The sequence below is a fragment of the Artemia franciscana genome, chromosome 20 (genome assembly GCF_032884065.1).
Source record: "Artemia franciscana chromosome 20, ASM3288406v1, whole genome shotgun sequence".
Classification (NCBI taxonomy): Eukaryota; Metazoa; Arthropoda; class Branchiopoda; order Anostraca; family Artemiidae; genus Artemia; species Artemia franciscana.
The window spans coordinates 19,022,111-19,042,133 of NC_088882.1; the positions used below are offsets into that span (position 1 = coordinate 19,022,111).

Genomic DNA, 20,023 nt, shown 5'->3' on the forward strand with positions numbered 1-20,023 from the left:
TCTATACACTGGAAGAGTTTCTTCCTCAGATCCTCGCCAGTAGCATGCCCCAGATAATATGTTCTAACATGCTGCATGATAACTAGTTTTTAAACATTAACAAGAAGAAGGACAATAGGAAATTATTTTCGCAAGAAAGTGGAATTCTAATTTGAGTGAATATTTTGATCTTATATGCAAGGGTCGTCCTCAGCAAAACATACTTATATAAAAGAAAAGAAACTTGCGACAAAATACGACTATTAAAACTGTAGTTCAGTCAGCAAGGCTTTCGAGCCAGTCCCCCTTCCGAGGATGTTATATGCATAGTTTTGAATATGTATAGTCAAAGAATAAAAAAAAAGAACTTGAACTAAAGATTTTAATTTAGATTTTTGAAGGAGCAAAAAATCAAAGGGGCAAAAACTTATAAATAGAATTCCCTATTGTTCTTGTTGTTGTTGATGTTTATGATGGAAAGGCAGTCTGGTTTTCGTCCTTATTTATAACAGTTTTTACCTCTTCGACCAGTACCATGCCCTTATTTAGAGCTCCTTTACCCCAGCATTGTTTGTGGTCTCATCATGTTCCAGTACTAAGTTAGACATCTGGATGGCTTCAACCGAAATTTCCCTAAAATGAGGATAAATTGTTTCTGTTAACAAGTAGGTCATTTTTTTGGCATTTAACGAGAAGCCTTCCGGACCCGGGAACATAGTTTAAAAGACATCGGCAACACCATAACACAAAGATGTAGCAAAAAAACTGGCTATTATCTTCAAATCCCATATTATTTCTGCCTTTGAAGCTGCATCTCTCTCACAGAATATCCCAAGCTTCTTCTTAGGTACAGCCTTTCCAGCTTGTGACTTGTTTTCGGGTTGAAGTTGATCCAGTGAGTCTGAGTTAATGTGGGTTTAACACAGCAAAAGCACTCATCTTGTGTTCCTTTTTTGCCGGCATGTTGAAGAAGAGCTTGAAATGCTTTTTGACATCTGTCTTTTTGAATATTTTGCACTAAAATGGACTTTAACCATCATTACTCTTGGCACTCCAGTCTTGAACAATACGTCCAGTACCGTCTTCCCTACCAAACCAGTTTTCCTAAAATTTTGTCTTGCCCATCTCTCAAAGTGACTTGAAAAAAGAACAAGTGTTAGAATTGATTTAGAAAACCTACTCAACAACTAATATGTTTATGCAAATTAGTATAAACTGAGAAAGCCAATGGAAGACACATTCCTTCTCACTTTTTGACGTCCCCAAAACTTATCGGTCTTAATTTGTACCCTCTATAGGAATCAGCCAAACACAAAAAGAGAAGCAATTACTGGAAACATTAAGAATCCAGGCCAAAATGTCTATCTTCTAAGCAGCCGATTTGGGGGGACGCTCAGAGAAGGAAGGCCTATGAGTAGCTATAGGAGGATTATTTATCAAGAATAAACTTACCTTTTCTAGGAACTTGAATGTCCAACCTTTCTTTAGTTCACTAAATTGCTGAGAAAAAGCTCAAACCATGAACAAAAAAAGTGACTGTAGTGACAAATTCAATGAAAAAGTGCCAAAAAGTGACACGTCCTAAAAAAAATGACAAAAAGTGACTGCGGTCAATCCCTGTTACTACCACTACTGGCAGTAACTAGCCTACTGTTGCACTTAGTTTCTATTTTGCAAATAATAAAGGATTTGCCCTTATTTTTACTTCTAATTTGGTGAGCTGCATTAACATATGTTGAACTAAAATTAAAAGCTATCATCCACATGGTAATTAATACAGGATAACCCATACTCCCAATATAAAAGATTTGAACAGCTCCAAAGTCTTTTTATCAAGGATAATAAAAATTCAACCTACCTGTTGAACAAGGTTTTTAATTAGTCTGTTGGCTCTTTCCAGATCTTCGGGTTTTCCACTCTGTATTAAAGCTTTAATCGTTCTCTCTTGCTCTTCATTGCCCAAAAACGGTGTACGAGCCTTTGGTTGTACTGGCTCGTCATTCTCTAGGCTATGGGCGTCTACATTTCGAACTCCAAGATATTTAGGCTCAGACTGAAATAGAAACGCAATGCTTTCACTCAATAATAACAAGTGGAATTTTGAAAATTACCTTTAAATTACTGGGTTTAGATACTAGCAATGTTAGTAGGTTTTGCAACTAAGGTTAGATTATAATTTATAAAAAAAAAACGTAGTTGGTTTGACTAAATAATAACAAATCCTCACTAACATCAAAGTTTCAGGCGAAGCTTGAATATTGGTTTATGTCATTTTTTACATATTTAAATGGTTTAGCTGTGCAAACGGCAGATGAATTTACATCATAAAACAAACACCATAGGAAAGTGCACTAACAGCTTTTAATATGGTAAATTGTTCTAAAGATTAGGTAGAAAGTAATTACATTATTGCTACAAAGGTTTGATTACTTAGCACGTATTTATACATATATTAATGCGCATAAAAGTTACCCAAATTGGCTTCGATTGAACACAAATCCATTACTCAGTTGCCAGTCATCTGGTAATCTCATTTTTACTACAAGGGTTAGGTCAATCAGCTTGCTTGTAGGCCTATTCAGCGCTTTATTTTCAAAAAATAGACTTTGATATTAAAAATATAAGAAATCATTTTCTCATACATATTTTTAAATTCTTCTCCTTTTTTTCATTTATCCTGTGGCATTCAATCCATATTGAGTAAGTTCTCTGACTGCCATTTTTTTTTCTTGATCAGAGAGCCACAGGAGTAAATACCCAGTGTAGTGAAACTACATAGCTATTAAACTGGATAATCAATTTTTTTTTTTTTAAATACACTTGGATTTACAATAATGTGGGCCTACTTCATTTATTGGAATCCATTCCTACTACCAGATCCAACACAAGCTTTAAATCCGAAAAATGAACTCATCTTAATATACAAAACATTAAACTATTGTAACTCGTCTTAATCTTTGCTCGTGACGATATATTAGTTCAATCAATTCAATGGTCACCGTGAACGTTAAAACAGAAAAAGAGAAACATTCAAAGACAGTACAACCCCTGTAACAAAACCGCTGAAATTATGTCATCATAAAGAGTGTCATTCCAATAAGAACAAGTAAATCAGTTCGAAAACTTTGGCTCGCGTGCCCCCTCCCCTAGATTCTCCCCTTGATTTAAATAATACGCTTCTGGAGAGAAAATTTTATTGAAAATACTAATTTTTAGTATTTTCATTGTAAGAAACCTAAAAAACGACAATCTCCCCCCCCTCCGTCCTAAACAAAAATAATCGGGACTTGAAGCCATTATAGAGAAGCAAAATAAGTTTAACTATGATCATTGCTTTTCTTTTTTTTTTCAAAACAAAGTTTTCGCCAAGTTTAGAGCATAACAAAAAAGAAAGAATGAAGAAAATTAACAGCCAGTGAATTAATTAGTAAAAGTGCAAATATTTTCCAGAAAAAATGTCTGCTTAGCTTTTTTCAGTACAATAAGGGTACAACAAATAGCAAAATGGAGAAAATAAAAAAAAATCTCAAAGAGAAAACTAGTGATGGGGCGATTAACCGGCATCTCAATTAGGAATTGAGACATTTTCCTAGAATGGAATTTTTTAATAAGGGAAAAATTTCCCTTGTCATTAATTTGGCAAATGCAGCCTTTACTTGGGTTTGGTAGCTTCTGGTCATAGAGATACTTGTCAAGTATTTAATTTAGCGAACGGTTTCTTATCATACCGTGACATATACAACACGAATCTCGTACGTAAAAATTTATTTTGGAGAGTGAGCGACTCCGTCAAACCAAGAACCAAAAAAATGTCCAAAATAAGTTATTAATATGGGGAAAATCAAAAAAAAAACTTTTGAGAGGATTTTCGAATGAGCCATCTTGCATGTGTGGCTATATACAATCATATGAACTAAAGAAAAAAAAATTAATTCATTCTACAACTACTATTACTAACAACTCACTACACCACCAAAACGTCTGAGGCCAACACAACTGCGCAAGCTCCTCCTCTATTCCAATATATTCAAAGCCTCACTCTTATAGCCTCCCAAGAAGTTCCCTTTCTCTTAAATCTTTGCTTACGACGTACTCCCAACCCATTTGGGTACAACCTGCTGTTCTTTTGACCCTAGATGGTTCGCCGACAATGGACGATCTGTCATCCTTCATTTGTCAAACATATCCTAGCCATCTCAGCCTATCTCCGATAACAGCCCTAGAAAGCAGGACTGTTCTACATTTTTCTTACAGCTTACTATTACAGATACGGTCAGTCAGATGGGTGCCCAAAACAGTCCGTAGGTAATTTCTCAGGAAAACGTCTAGCAAATCCTCCTTCATCTTCCGGAGCACCAGCGCTTCAGAGTCATACTTGCCCACTGGCAACACTGTAGCTTTCAATATTCTAATACTGGTTCGCAGATTTGTCTTCCTGTTGTTTCAAACTATTTCCAAAAGAACGAAAAACACCATGGGCCTTGGCTATTCTACTTTTGACCTCTTCACTGCATCAACCATATTTACTAATAATACTGCCAAGGTAAGTGAAGCTATTCACTTGGTCGATCTTCTCGTTACCCAACATCACCTCTTTACCTCCACTTACTCATAGTCTTAGCGACTTAAGTCTTCTTGAAATTAATTTTCAAATATATTCTTGCAACCTGAACTCTCAAAAATTCCAAAAATTCATTCATTTTGCTAACAAATTCATCTGGGATGCTTAAATCAACAAAATTATCTAAGACTATGAAAGTTAAATGGAACTTCTTTGAATTGTGAATAGAGGGGTTTTTTGAATAGATTGGGATGGAGGAGAAGCATGCGTGGCTTTGTTAGCCTCAGACTGTAATCAAGATTCATTTCCCTCCAAAATGAAAGTTAAGGATAAAGAACCACTTTTTCCTAAGGACACGAAGTGTGTATTATAGTATATTTATATTTTCAAATAACTCGAATACCGCACCCAACCAAAACTATTTTTCAATCCATAAAAAATGCTTCAAAAACTTAAGAATCTCCCTGTTTTCTGAAAACGTCAGGTTGGATCCAAACAAATTAGAACCTTAAGCTGAAATCAAAATTTAGTATTTCCGAGGTATAATTGTCATGAATTTTAGTTCTGTTGGATAGCATTAGACTGTTATTAAATAAAAAAAAACTAGTTTTTTTAACTGAAAGTAAGGAGCGACATTAAAACTTAAAACGAACAGAAATTACTCCGTATATGAAATGGGTTGTCCCCTCCGCAGTCTCTCGCTCTTTACGCTAAAGTTTGACTCTTTGCCAAAATTCTACTTTTTAAAACAATTAAAAACTTTAGCGTAAAGAGCGAGGGACTGCGGAGGGGACAACCCATTTCATATACGGAGTAATTTCTGTTCGTTTTAAGTTTTAATGTCGCTCCTTACTTTCAGTAAAAAAAACTAGTTTTTTTTATTTAATTTCTGAACGTTTTTGAATTAATACATGTTTGATTTTGGCTCTCCGCACATAAATTATTGAAATGAAATTAGTATATTAATTTTTTTTTGGCTAAATGGCTTTCTCTTAGTTTTGATCAGACGATTTTGAGAAATAAGGGGTGGGGAAGGAGGCCTAGCTGCCCTCCAATTTTTCGGTTACTTAAAAAGGCTACTAGAACTTTTAATATTCAATGAACGTTTTTATTAGTAAAAAATATACGTAACTTAAGAATTAACTTACGTAACAAACTTTTATATTCATATATTTTTATTATGTGTACGAGGGGGTTTGTACCCTCGTTAATACCTCGCTCTTTACACTAAATCGTAAGATTTGTCCCAATTCTTTAAGAATGACCCCTGAATCAAAAAGGCCGTAGAATAAATAGTTGAAATCACTAAAAATATTTTAGCATCAAGAGCGAGGTATCTATCTCCTCCTAAATACCTCGCTCTTTATGCTAAAGTATTTTTAGAACCCCTCATATGCGTAATAATCTCTGTTCGTTTTAAATTTCAATGCTATTCCTTACTTTCATTTGAAAAAACGTTTTCATGTTTATTTTTTCATTGTTTCTTTATAGTAATGCTAGAAAATCCTGCGCCCTTTTCATTGAATTTTTCTTCCCCCGTGACATATTCCTCAAAGGAAAGATCCTCCCACAAAGCCCTCTCCCATCAACCCCACCCCCCAAACCAAAAAATCCCCATGAAAACGTCTGTACACTTCCCAATAACCATTACTATATGTAAACACTGGTCAAAGTTTGTAACTTGCAGCCCCTCCCTCAGGGATTGTGGGGGAGTAAGTCATTCCCAAAGACATAGTTATTATGGTTTTCGACTATGCTAAACAAAATGGCTATCTTAAAATTTTAATCTGTTGACTTTTGGAAAAAAATGAGCATGGGAGGGGGCCTATTTGCCCTCCAATTTTTTGGTCACTTAAAAAGGGCACTAGAACTTTTCATTTCCGTTAGAATGAGCCCTCTCGCGACATCCTAGGACCACTTGGTCGATAAGATGACCCCTGGAAAAAAAACAAAAAAAAAAACAAACAAATAAATAAACACGCACCCGTGATTTGTCTTCTGGCAAAAAATACAAAATTCCACATTTTTTAGATAGGAGCTTGAAATTTTTGCTATAGAGTTCTCTGATATACCGAATGCGATAGTGTGATTTTCGTTAAGATTCTGTGACTTTTAATGGATGTTTCCCCCTTTTTTCCAAAATAGGGCAAATTTTCTCAGGCTCGTAACTTTTGATGACAAAGACTAAATTAATTGAAACTTAATATTTAGAATCAGCGTAAAAATTTGAATCTTTTGATGTATCTTTTAGTATCAAAATTCCGTCTTTTAGAGTTTCGTTTACTATTGAGCCGGGTCGCCCCTTACTACAGTTCCTTACCACGAACTGTTTGAAAAGAAAATAATTCGGTATTTCGGGGCTTCTGACATTATTACTCCTTTGCGGAAGTTAGGCTCAAAATTGAAAAAGGATTATGTTTTTTCTCTGGGCCCCTTCCACCTCTTAGTTCGTTTATTTTCCCGTTAGTTTTCACCTGTTTTCGCTTTATAGTTGTGTTATCTCTTAGCAGTTCTTTCGTTAGTTGAGTTATGGTTGTGGTATATATGTTTTATCGCTCGTATAGTTGTGTTATTTTCAAATTATACTCCATAATAGAGAGGCTCCAAACACCCAGCATTGTATATTAAGCTCTTAATTTGACGTTTTTTTCTAACGTGACCAGATTCGTCCTGCGCCCTTTTCATTGAATTTTTTTCCCCCATGGCATATTTCTCCAAGGAGAGATCCTCCCACATAGCCCCCTCCCTCAACCCTACCCCCAAAACCAAAAAAATCCCCCTGAAAACGTCTGTACACTTTCCAATAACCATTATTATATGTAAACACTGGTTGAAGTTTGTAACTTGCAACCCCTCCCCCAGGGGCTGTGGGGGAGCAAGTCATCCCCAAAAACATAGTTATTATGATTTTCGACTATGCTAAACAAAATGGCTATCTCAAAATTTTGATCCGTTGACTTTGGGAAAAAAATGAGCGTGGGAGGGGGCCTAGATTCCCTCCAATTTTTTTGGTCGCTTAAAAAGGGCACTAGAACTTTTCATTTCCGTTAGAATGAGCCCTCTTGCGACTTTCTAGGACCACTTGGTCGATACGATGACCCCTGGGAAAAAAAAAAAAAAAAAAAAAAAAAAAAAAACAAACAAATAAACACGCACCCGTGATTTGTCTTCGGGCAAAAAATGCAAAATTCCACATTTTTGTAGATAGGAGCTTGAAACTTCTACAGTAGGGTTCTCTGATACGCTGAATCTGATGGTGTCTTTTTCGTTAAGATCCTACGACTTTTATGGGGTGTTTCCCCCTATTTTCCTAAATAAGGCAAATTTTCTCAGGCTCGTAACTTTTGATGGCTAAGACTAAACTTGATGAAACTTATATATTTAAAATCAGCATTAAAATGCGATTCTTTTGATGTAGCTATTGATATCAAAATTCAATTTTTTAGAGTTTTGGTTACTATTGAGCCGGATCGCTCCTTACTACAGTTCGTTACCACGAACTGTTTGAAACCTCCACATGACTAGCTTTCAAAGGAAAGTCTGATGGATTTTTTTCCCGAAAGTTATTTTTGACTTTCGGAGTTATTTTTTTTTTAGTTATTCTACGATAAGAGATGAAAATTTTTGACAAAGATATTTAAGCATCTAGAAGATAATTTTTATTTAGCATCAATATAAATTCCAATAGCGTGAGATATTATTAGTTTATTAGACCCAAATTTTTTCACATGGGTATACCAACTACCTGCTTGTACAATATACCACTCAATTTTACACATGTATTAAATACTACACCTGACCGACTAACCGTATTTCAAACAGTATGTTGCACGAAAAATATGGTTCAATCCCACTTTCTAGGGCTATAATGAAAGAAAGGCTGAGAATGCTAGGGAACGTTCTACAGATGAATAGATTGCCGAAGATTGTCCTTTTCAGCCAACTGTCTAGGGCTAAATGGAAAGCAGGTCGTCCTGGTCTGGGGTGAGAGGATATCATAAAAAAAAGATTTAAAAGACATGGGAACTTCGTAGGAGGGTGTAAAGAGGAAGGCTTTGAATAGATTGGGATGGAGGAGGAGCATACTTAGCTGTGCTGGCCTCGGGCAGCTTGGTACTGCGGCAAGTTGTTAGTCGTAGTAGTAGTATCAAATACTACAAATTCAGATAACTGCAGTAATATAGTGAAAGTCAAGAAATGTAATACATTTTGAGGTTTTTTTATAATCATCATTATAGCATGTGAAAATTATTTATGTCCCTTAGTTTTCATAACAAATAATATTTTCAATCTAATAGAGAAAAAGTATTACTTTTTTCTTAGATCTTCAATATATTTGGATTACTATATGCCTAATATTTTTCATAGTGTCAAGTTGAGCTGTTTGACACCTTCAGAGCAAAGGAGAAAATTTTGCTTACTTTAATCACTCCTTGTTTTTTCAACATTCCATAGGCTTCTCTAATCTTTGGCTCATTTGGCACGTCAATCGACCATGTAAATAAGAGTTCAAGTACTCTCTGTTTTACAGATGAATGAGTTTTAGCACCGTCATATTTCGGTGATACCAATTTAATCAACTCATTGAGAAACCTGAATTTGCCAATTTCGTTGTGGAATTTAGGTCCACAAGATTTCACGCATTGATCAAGCAACTGAAAAACATGAAGATGTATTTACAGAAATTAATCTGAAAAATAAGAATTGTTATAGATCTGGGGACAGCTACCTCTAGATTCTAACATTGATTGGCAAACTTTGCCTGAAAATGCAATGAGTCACAGCTTTAACAGACAATACAAAGTACTTTAAGAGACAATACGATGTATTTTAACATCCTAAACTAGATTCTTAAAGGAAGCAACCAGATGAGTATCTACAGACCATGAATGGGAGGGTACGGTGTTTTTTTTTGACTAACAAATAACGAAATACATAATATTGATAAATAGTTTAGATTAAAAGATTTTATGCCTTTTCTTATATGAATTAGAAGAAAAAAAGAATCTTCACTCCATAGTTCTGGTGTAGCCCCAGGAAAAACAGTTTGAGACAAAAGTTTGTAAATACTTTTACTAGTTTTAATGGTAGTCATTACTTTCAGTTGGACAGACTTGTTTTTTAATTTATTGAATTTTTCAGCATATTTCACCCTGTAGATCCCCGATTACAGGCTGATAAATTGTATATATATCAATTACCATAAATTGACTGGTAGGGTTCCACATTTCAGTTTTTCAGATGAAGAATTAAAACATTAAATTGTCGTTAAAACTTTGGGCAAAATTTGGATATTTAGTCAAAGATTTTCCATGAACAGTAGTTTTCTTGAACAAGTTCTTGATACTTTTACTACAGAATTCCGGGTGGACAGAAAGGTGTATTACTGTTCGTACAGATAGAAATCCTGCCTGACTTATAATCCTCTGCGCGGCTATAGCCATTGCAACCTTTACAATAGGGTTCTCTGATGTTTAAATACAGTGTGCACATATGTTTAAATACACCGAAACATTGTACAAAAATACCACCATTTAAAATCGCTGAAGATAAAAGCTCCTTATAGTACTTGCCATGCCTCCTCCTCCTTGAAACTTCATTTATCTAAAGGTTCAATGAGAAAAAGGATATTTAGGCATTAAAATACACGTATTAATGCATCTGCACCCCCACACACAAAATGGCCCTCCACCTCTCTTCCACATTACTATTTATAATCTTATGAAATGTAAAGTAAATCAGATTAGCTAAATGAAGCTTTAAAATAAATTTCAGGAACATTTTTCTGCAATAAAAAGGGATGCATCACCTTGCATTACCCTTATTCATGTTTAGTCTAAATAAAGGCAGATGACAAATTAACTCCTAACCCCACCCCATACCTGTTTCTATACTTATTTAAAAGATCATTGGGAGTTAGACAGTGTGGGTATTCAAATGCGTTATTTTAGGTATTTGCTCCTCCCCCCATCCAGACAATGATCCACTACCCCTACTTCATACTAGCCAAGGCGCAACTATACATCAATAAACATAATTTCACGAAAAATCAAATGAATCAATTTGGTTATATCAAGGATTGAGATAAATGTCCATGTTGACCATGTGTCTTGCATAGACTAACTGACTTTTCATGAACTAACATGCCAACGTAAGGCATTACTTCCTCTGCAACTCAGAAGCTCAATGTATAGTTTTTTTATACTTTTAACAGATTGACTATCACAGAGTTTTCAACTGAGAGCAAATTGATCCTCTTTGGGGCAGAATCGTAGTTTGATACCAAAAAATGGCAGAAACACCACTTTTTCGTGGCACAATCTTTTTGGTGTTTTAAAAAGGGCAGTAGAACTTTTAATTTTCGTTCGAATAAGCACCCTACCGATCTTTTAGAACTATTGATTCAATAAAATAACCCCTTGGAAAAGAAAACATGCATATTTAATCTTTCTTCTGGGAAAAATGTAAAATTAAACATTTTTGTAGATAGGCGCTTGAAACATATACAGCAGGGTTTTCTGATATTAAGGCTTTTAATCCTTGCTTAAGGCTTTGTTAATTAAGGTTTTGCTAATTAAGGCTTTGTGTAATCCTTGGCTCATCTTGGTCACTACATGTTTTTCCACATTGTACGATGCTTTTCTATCAACATGAGTCGATGTCCTGAACGAGAAACCTCAGGTCTATACCTTCAGCTTTTTATATATTCATACCTACAAAGATTATACTAGAATAGTGAGGCAGCCCATAATAGATACCTTAGCTAGAGGAGGATTTTCAGCCCAAAAAGCTAACCAAAACAAACAGATTCTAGAACAATTATCCATTAATCAGAATCAAGTACAATGTTGTGACGTGTACTAGTACAATGTTGTACTAGGATGTACTTCCCTTACGGGGACCCTGCAGTGCTGTTTGCAGTCACGGTTGTGGTTAATCAAGCTGAAAATATTAATATAGTAATATATCATTACAATAATACTTAAATTATAAATATCAATATAATATTTAATTTTAAGCCCGGAAGAGAGAACTTTAAGGCAATATTTTCAACAAAATTAAATACAATATCTTTATTCACGGTGAAAGCTTTAAGGTTACATGAGCATGTCAAAAAAAGAAACAAAAAAAAAACAACAAACAGAAACAACAAACAACAAAAAAAGTATAAAAAAGAAACAACAACAATCAAAATCTAAAGTAACATGTGCGATTTCAAGGTCAACATATCTAGATACAAAAATCAAAAATCAAAGAAAATCAAGGAATAAAATCATTGGCTAAATGACGCATAAGAAAGTGCACAAAGGAGTTACAATATCCTTCTATTGCCGAAGCACAATTTTCTTTAAGTCAGAGGGCACTGGAATATTCTTCTAGTTAGTCTAGTATAGTAAATATTTTGCAAGTTGTCTTGGTAGGGAGAAAGAATACAATGATAAAAGTGGGCTGTAGTTTTATAGAGTCTCATTTGCAAGCAAGTCAGGCACCACTGGCTCCAGGAGGAGCCAGAACGACTTTTGAAATCATTGTTTTTTTTAGTATTCTCCATTTTTCAGGGGTGAACATAAAAATAATAAATAGTTCGTAAATTAGTTATTGAGGCACAAATCTTTTAAGTTCAGATAATGTTTTAGCAACAAGCAAGCAAATTCAATCTTTTTAACTATATGAGAATTAAATTTCAGGGAAGTTTTGGGTAGTTCGGCCAGAGGGTGGAGCTTTTATTGTTTTCACAAAGTAAGTGCAACACATATTTATGATGATGGTAATGAAACGGCTGAGCAAGTATTTGATATACTGTATAAACTTGATTGCGACAAAGCACTTGATTTAAACGATTTTTCGAATACGATGGTGAGCACTTTTTTAACAGTGTCGGCAGAAACCCTACCAAATCTTTTAAATTCTAGTTGAAAACCCAACAAGTGCCAAAGAGTGGAAGGTGCCAAACATTAAACCACTGCACAATAAAGGGAAAAAGCAATCTAAAAAAATACATACAAATACCAAGCACTTTTCTCTTTTGCAGATTTGTTTATAGAAAATAACGGTAATCCAAACACAAAGGTATTTTAAAGGTAACAATTTATAGACTAATGCTCAACACAGGTTGAGAAAAAAACGTCCATCTAACAAGCAACTTCGTTTTATTTCCATAAAATGGTCAACGGTGCATGATAAACGGGCAACGGTACCTTTATAGAAGAAATATTTGTGAAATAAAAACAGCAACAAAACAAGAGCTAAGAGCTCATATGGCACTTGTGACGAGGTCAGACGAGCAAAGAGCCAAGAGCTCCTATGGCATGATCCCCTAAGAATCTACAGATTGATTTAAACGAGAAATCAGAGGCTTAATGCCGTCAGGATTTAAAATAAGAGCTCTGAGACACGAAGTCCTCCTAAATATCAAAATTCATTAAGATCCGATCACCCACTCGTAAGTTAAAAATACCTCATTTTTACAAATTTTTCCACTCCGTTCCGCCCCCAGATAGTCGAATTGGGGAAAACAACTTTATCAAGTCCATTTGTGCAGGTCCCTGACAAGCCTACCAATTTTCATCGTCCTAGAACGTCCAGAAGCACCAAAATCGCCAAAGCACTTGACCCCCCTAACTCTCCCAAAGAGAGCGGATCCGGTTCAGTTACGTAGAAAAGTATCTACGACATTTGCTTATTCTACTCACCGAGTTTCATCCCGATCTCTCCACTCTAGGTGTTTTCCAAGATTTGCGGTTTATCCCTCCAACTCCCCCCAATATCACCAGATCTGTTCGGGCTTTAAAATAAGATGTCGGAGACATAGTTCCAACTAAATCCAAATTTCACTAAGATCCGGTCACCCATTCTTAAGTTAAAAATACCTCAATTTTTCTAATTTTTCCGAATTAACAAACCCCACCCCAACTCCCCCAAAGAGAGCGGATTCGATCCAATTATGTCAATCACGTATCTAGAACTTGTGCTTATTCTTCCCATCAAGTTTCATCCCCATCTCTCCACTCTAAGCGTTTTCCAAGATTCTGGGAAAACGACTTTATCAAGTCAATTTGTGCAGCTCCCTGACATGCCTACCAATTTTCATCGTCCTAGCACGTCCAGAAGCACCAAACTCGCCAAATCACTGAAACTCCCCCCCCAACTCCCCCAAAGAGAGCGAATACAGTACGGTTACGTCAATTAAGTATCAAGGACATTTACTTATTCTATCCACCAAGCTTCATCCCGATTCCTCCACTCCAAGTATTTTCCAAGATTTCCCCCTCCAACCCCCCAAATGTCAAAAGATCTGGTCGGGATTTGAAATAAGAGCTCTTAGACATGGATTCCTTCTAAATATCAAATTTCATTAAGATCCTATTACCTATTCGTAAGATAAAAATACTCCAATTTTCACGTTTTCCAAGAATTCCGGTTTCCCCTCCAACTCCCCCCAATATCACCGGATCTGGTCGGAACTTAAAATTAGAGCTTTAAAGCACAAGATCCTTCTAAATATCAAATTTCATTAAGATCTGGTCACCCTTTCGTAAGTTACAAATAACTCATTTTTCCAAGTCACCCCCCCAACTCCACCAAAGAGAGCACATCCGGTCTGGTTATGTCAGTCACGTATCTTAGACAGGTGTTTATTCTTCCCATCTAGTTTCATCCTGATCTCTCCGGAAATCCTAAGATTTCCGATCCCCCTCAAATGCCCCCCCCCCAATGACGCTGGATCCGGTTGAGATCTAAAATAAGAGATATGAGTTACGAGGTCCTTCTAAATATGAACCTTCATGAAGATCCGATCACTCCTTCGTAAGTTAAAAATACGTCATTTTTTCTAATTTTTCAGAATTAACCCCCCCCCCCCCCAATAGAGCGGATCCATTCCAATTATGTAAATCACGTATCTAAGACTTCTGCTTATTTTTCCCAACAAGTTTCATCCCGATCCCTCCAATCTAAGTGTTTTCCATGATTTCAGGTTCCCCCGCCAAACTCCCCCAATGTCACCAGATCCGGTAAGGATTTAAAATAAGAGCTTTGAGACACGATATCCTTCTAAATATCAAATTTCATTGAAATCCGATCACCCGTTTGTAAGTTAAAAATATCTCATTTTTTCTAAATTTTTTTAGAATTAACCCCCCCCCCCAACTACCCCAAAGAGAGCAGATCCGTTCCGGTTATGTTAATCATGTATCTAGGACTTGAGTCTATATCTAGGACGAGTGTCTATTTTTCTCACCAAGTTTTATCCCGATCCCTCCACTCTAAGTGTTTTCCAAGATTTTAGGTTTCCCCCTCCCACTCCCCCCAATGTCATCAGATCTGGTCAGGATTTAAAATAAGAGCTCTGAGACACAATAGCATTCCAAACATCAAATTTCATTAAGATCCCATCACCTGCTCATAAGTTAAAAATACTTCATTTTTTCTATTTTTTCCGAATTAACCGGCCCCCCACTCTCCCCAGATGGTCAAATCGGGAAAACGATTTCTAATTTAATCTGGTCCGGTCCCTGATACGCTTGCCAAATTTCATCGTCCTAGCTTACCTGGAAGTGCCTAAAGTAGCAAAACCGGGACCGATAGACAGACCGACAGAATTTGCGATTGCTATGTCACTTGGTTAATACCAAGTGCCAAAAAAAGCAGTAGCATATTCTGACTTCTACATTTCAGTTTATTATCGCATTTATAATCAATAGCCCAAGAAATCCAAAAAATTAACTACAATGATGATAAAACACTTTTTGTGAAAAGTCTACTTAGTACATTTTTATGTTGTACTGTTATATTAAAATCGCAGTCTCAGATTTGAAGTCTACAAGCTTAAAAGCCGATAAATGTATACAGTGATAAAAATTAAATATTATTTGTGAAACGCATATGAAGATATTAAATTGAAAACTTATAGCCCCTTGAATAAAAATTTTCTTAAGCCAAAACTTTGAAAGATGACAATTAAAAATCAGGCGTAAGATTCCCCTGTAATTTGCTGACGTAATGAGATTCGGTCGTACAGCCAGCCGCTATGGCTGGGAAATTTTCGCTTATTGCGTAGTAATTGGAAAAATTTTCAAAAGTAGGCGGTGCCACTAGAACTTGTAATGAAATTCATTTGTAATTTGTATCATTTGTTAAATTGCTTTACAGCTGTACACACGTTAAACTTGTAAGAACTTATCCTTTTAGAAAGCATAGAAGAGTACTTTACAGAAAAGGATCAGAATATGGGAAGTATTACATTTGAAGAATTTATGCTGGAAATGCGAAATGAAATATTCAAGCAAAGAGCCTTCAAAACTTACAATGATGACCACACATTTAGAAGCCACAAAGAAGAAGGGCGAGCAAAACAGATGTTTACATTGAGAATGAAAAGTCAACTTTTTGCAGAGACTGTGTATTCTTTGGTAAATGGTACAGATTTTGCACTAAAGAATACTGCTGAGGCTGCTACTACTCAAGAAACGCTGATTGAGCAAGAACAAAGCAAAACAGATGCAGATTTATCAGCAGGAGGATTACTGATTCATGTCCGATTGCCAAACCAATCGCGAAAGAACTGAGCATATATGAAAGACTTAGACAAAGGCTTGAAAGACTTAGAGAAAAGAATGGACAAATTGCCGATCAAATCACAAAAAAAATGAGTATCTATGAAAGACTTGGACCTCATGTAAGTATTCAAGAAAAGCATGGCCAAATTACCAAGCAAATTAAAAAAAAATAGTATTTATGACAGACTTGGAGCTCATGTAAATATTCAAGAAAATCACGGCCAAATTGCCTAGCAAATTACAAAAAAAAAAATGAGTATTTATGAAAGACTTGGACCTGATCTCAACGTTAGAGAAAAGCCTGGCAAAGAAGCCCCCCATTCGAAGTCGTCCGATCAGAACTTTATAGTCATTTTGTTCAACATAGTTAAAACGTCCAATAACTATAAATCTGGTGATAAAACGAACCTCCACAGTTTCTGGGAAAAAGGCTGGAAGTTACAAAATTTAATTGCTTATGTATAGTATTTATTATTTGGAAGAAGGCTATATAGACATTGTTGTGGGGGGGGGATTTGAAATTTTCTGCCTCTGAAATTTTTCATAGTAATTTCTGGGGGCGAGCTTTCGAGGGAGAATTTTTACACTGGGGAAATTACGAGTATTCCTGGGGAAAAGGCTGGAAGTTACTCAATTTAATTGTTTGTGTGTAGTGTTTATTATTTGAAATATATAGACATTTTTATGGGGGGGATTGAGAATTTTCTGCCTCGGAAATTTTTCACGGTATTTTCTGGGGGTGAGCTTTCCAGGGAGAATGTTTACACTGGGGAAATTACCAGTGTTCCTGCACGAAATTCTTTTGTCACTTTGCCTTTGCTGACTAAATTTAACATATGGATATTTTCCAGGGAAGATTTTAAAAGTGATTGGAATTATCTAGAGGATTTTCCCATGGGATGTAGGGATCTAACGTGGAAGAAATTCTCCATGTGAGAGTTTTCCATGGGAACAATTTTCAACTGTGATTGGGAGATTTTCTGGAATATTCTTTAGAGGGGGTTTTCTGACAAGCTTTGTAAAAATATTTAAACCCAGACATCGCTTAAGAAAAATTTAGAGGGGCTACCTCATTGTCAGATAATGGCGACATTCATTTATTTTTGCCTTAAAAAGGGATAGGGTGGAGGACTGGCCTCTTTCCCGATCCTAAGTGTGAGTGCCGATGTTTGAGTTAGCTAATAGTGAAAGAATTTTTTTCAAGACCTATTTATACATTTAGGTAGTTTTAGCTAGCTCCCAGGTCTCCCTCACTTACTTTGAAGTGAGTATTATCTGCTCAACCGACAGGGGTGTCATGAAGAGGCTATCTTCACTTATTATCATCTGGTTTTGCTAAATTTATCTTTTTTCTGTGCCAAAAAGAATTGGGAAAGATATTTTTTCTACCCGACAAGTTTCATCCCAATCTCTCTACTCTAAGCATTTTCCAAGATTTGCGGTTTCCCCCTCCAACTCTCCTAAATGTCATGAGATCTGGTCAGGCTTTAAAATAAGAGCTCTGAGACATGAGTTCCTATTAAATATAAAATTTCATTAAGATCCAGTCACCCGTTCTTAAGTTAAAAATACCCAAATTTTCCTAATTTTTCCGAATTAACACACCCCCCAACTCCCCCAAAGAGAGCGGATCCGTTCCAATTATGTCACTCACGTATCTAGAACTTGTTTTTATTCTTCCCATCAAGTTCCATCTCCATCTCTCCACTCTAAGCATTTTCCAGGATTTCCGGTTTCTAAGATTTCTGTTTCCCCCTCCAACCCCCTATGTCCCCGGATCCAATGCGAACTGAATGGAGTATCTGAGACATAAGATCTCTCTATATATCAAGTTTTATTAAGATCCGATCACACATTCGTAAGATAAGGATACATCGATTTTCACGTTTTCCAAGATTTCCTGTTTCCCTTCCCACTCAAACTCCCCCCCCCAATGTCACCAGATCAGGTCGGGATTTAAAATAAGAGCTCCGAAGCAAAAACTCCTTCTAAATATCAAATTTCATTAAGATTTAATCACCCACTCGTAAGCTACAAATACCTCATTTTTTCTAATTTTTCCGAATTACCCCCCCCCCCAACTCCCCCAAAGAGAACGGATCCGTTCTGGTTCAGTCAATCACATATCTTGGACTTATGCTTGTTCTTCCCACCAAGTTTCATCCTGATCTCTCCACTCTAGGCCTTTTCCAAGATTTCCGATTACCCCCCCCCCCCAGCTCCCCCAATGATCCTGGATCCAGTCGGGATTTCAAATATGAGATCTGAGTTACGAGGTCCTTTTAAATATGAAATTTCATTAAGATCCGATCACTCCTTTGTAAGTTAAAACAACCTAATTGTTTCTAATTTTTCAGAATTAACCCTCCCCCAAACTCACCCAAAGAGGGTGGATCCATTTCGGTGATGTCAATCATGTACCTAGGACTAGTTCTGATTTTTCCCACCAAGTTTCATCCTGATCCCTCCACTCTAAGCGTTTTCCAAGATTTTAGGGTTCCCCTTTCACCCCCCCCCCCCCAATGTCACCGGCTCCGGTCGGGATTTCAAATAAGAGCTCTGAGACACGATATCCTGTAAATATAAAATTTCATTAAGATCCGATCCCCCGTTTGTAAGTTAAACATACCTCATTTTTTCTAATTTTTCTGAATTAATCATCCCCCTACTCTCCTCAGATGGTCAAATCGGGGAAACGACTATTTCTAATTTAATCTGGTCTGGTTCCTGATACGCCTGCCAAATTTCATCATCCTAGCTTATTTGGAAGCGCCTAAACTAGCAAAACCAGGACCAACAGACAGACCGACAGAATTTGCGATTGCTATATGTCACTTGGTGAATACCAAGTGCCACAAAAAAAAAAAAAAAAAAAAAAAAAAAAAAACTTTTCAAGGCTACCTTGCACCGAGCAGAATAAAAACTGGTAACAATAGCAGTTTAACAAATCAAAAATCAAATGTATGATGTTATTACCTATTACTAACAAATGCAATAAATCATGAAAAGTATTTGATAAACATATGCAATGATGGACAGATAGAAAGTATGGCAAACAACTAAAGACAATGAAGCACACTTGACTAAGATCGTAAAATATAATAAAAAGTAAAAACATTGGCAAAAGCCAGCACAAAAATCTATTTGAAAAACAAGATTCCAAAGAAAAGATTCAATTTGATTTTGTGTAAACCTCCTTATAACAACTCTTCATTCAGAAATAATTAAGAATCTAGTGGGATGATGGGAAAGATTTATGTTTGGGCAGTAGTTGCTCCTGTGTCACCATTGCAATGCTAGATAAGAAGAGATCAGACGGGAATATTTTTTATTTATAGGCCTTCCTACTCACATTATAGCCAGATATATAATTCACCGATTATTTATTCTATAGTTAAAGATAGCCAGTCAAAAATTCGAGTTAAAAGTCAAAAACTCACAAATTAAATTGACCTCTGTTATGAACATATTTCCCCTTTTTTATCCAGGCAGGAAATGACAAAGAGCTAGTCTAACAGAGCGATATCAGCATAAGCTCAAAGGGTATGACTCATGCATTGAATCTGATGAATCGAAAAAATTTTATGATAAATTTAATGAATTGAGAGTTTATTAGATTTTATTAATTTTAAGCTATTAAGATTTATTTATTAAAATCTGATGACTTGTTTTTGGTGGCAACTTTTGTTTATATTTTTTTATGTGCCTGGTTTTAGGAAGTATGGTTAAAAAAAGAAAACTATTTTAAATCTAAGAAATTTCTGCTACCCCAAAAGAGTAGCTTCATTAACCAATTTTATTTTTTAATACACTAGACACCTCTTATTGATTATGGTACAGGTTTCTTTGAATGAAAAGCAAGCTCCAAATCTTTGCCAGAGTTCCTCATATTTTTTTTTAGCTAAAATAAATCTAAAGTAAATAA

At 35.9% G+C, this 20,023-nt stretch overlaps 1 protein-coding gene across 1 annotated transcript in view; it reads right to left on the reverse strand.

Moving 5' to 3' along the window:
• LOC136039848 (ADP-ribosylation factor-binding protein GGA2-like) overlaps window positions 1–20,023 on the reverse strand; it is a 90,543-nt gene that overhangs the window by 51,210 nt on the left and 19,310 nt on the right. Inside the window, exons 3-4 of the mRNA XM_065723781.1 lie at window positions 8,962–9,195; window positions 1,838–2,032 (exon numbers count right to left, since the gene is read on the reverse strand). Of these exons, the coding sequence (XP_065579853.1) occupies window positions 1,838–2,032; window positions 8,962–9,195 (429 nt within the window). The remainder of the gene's footprint in view (window positions 1–1,837; window positions 2,033–8,961; window positions 9,196–20,023) is intronic.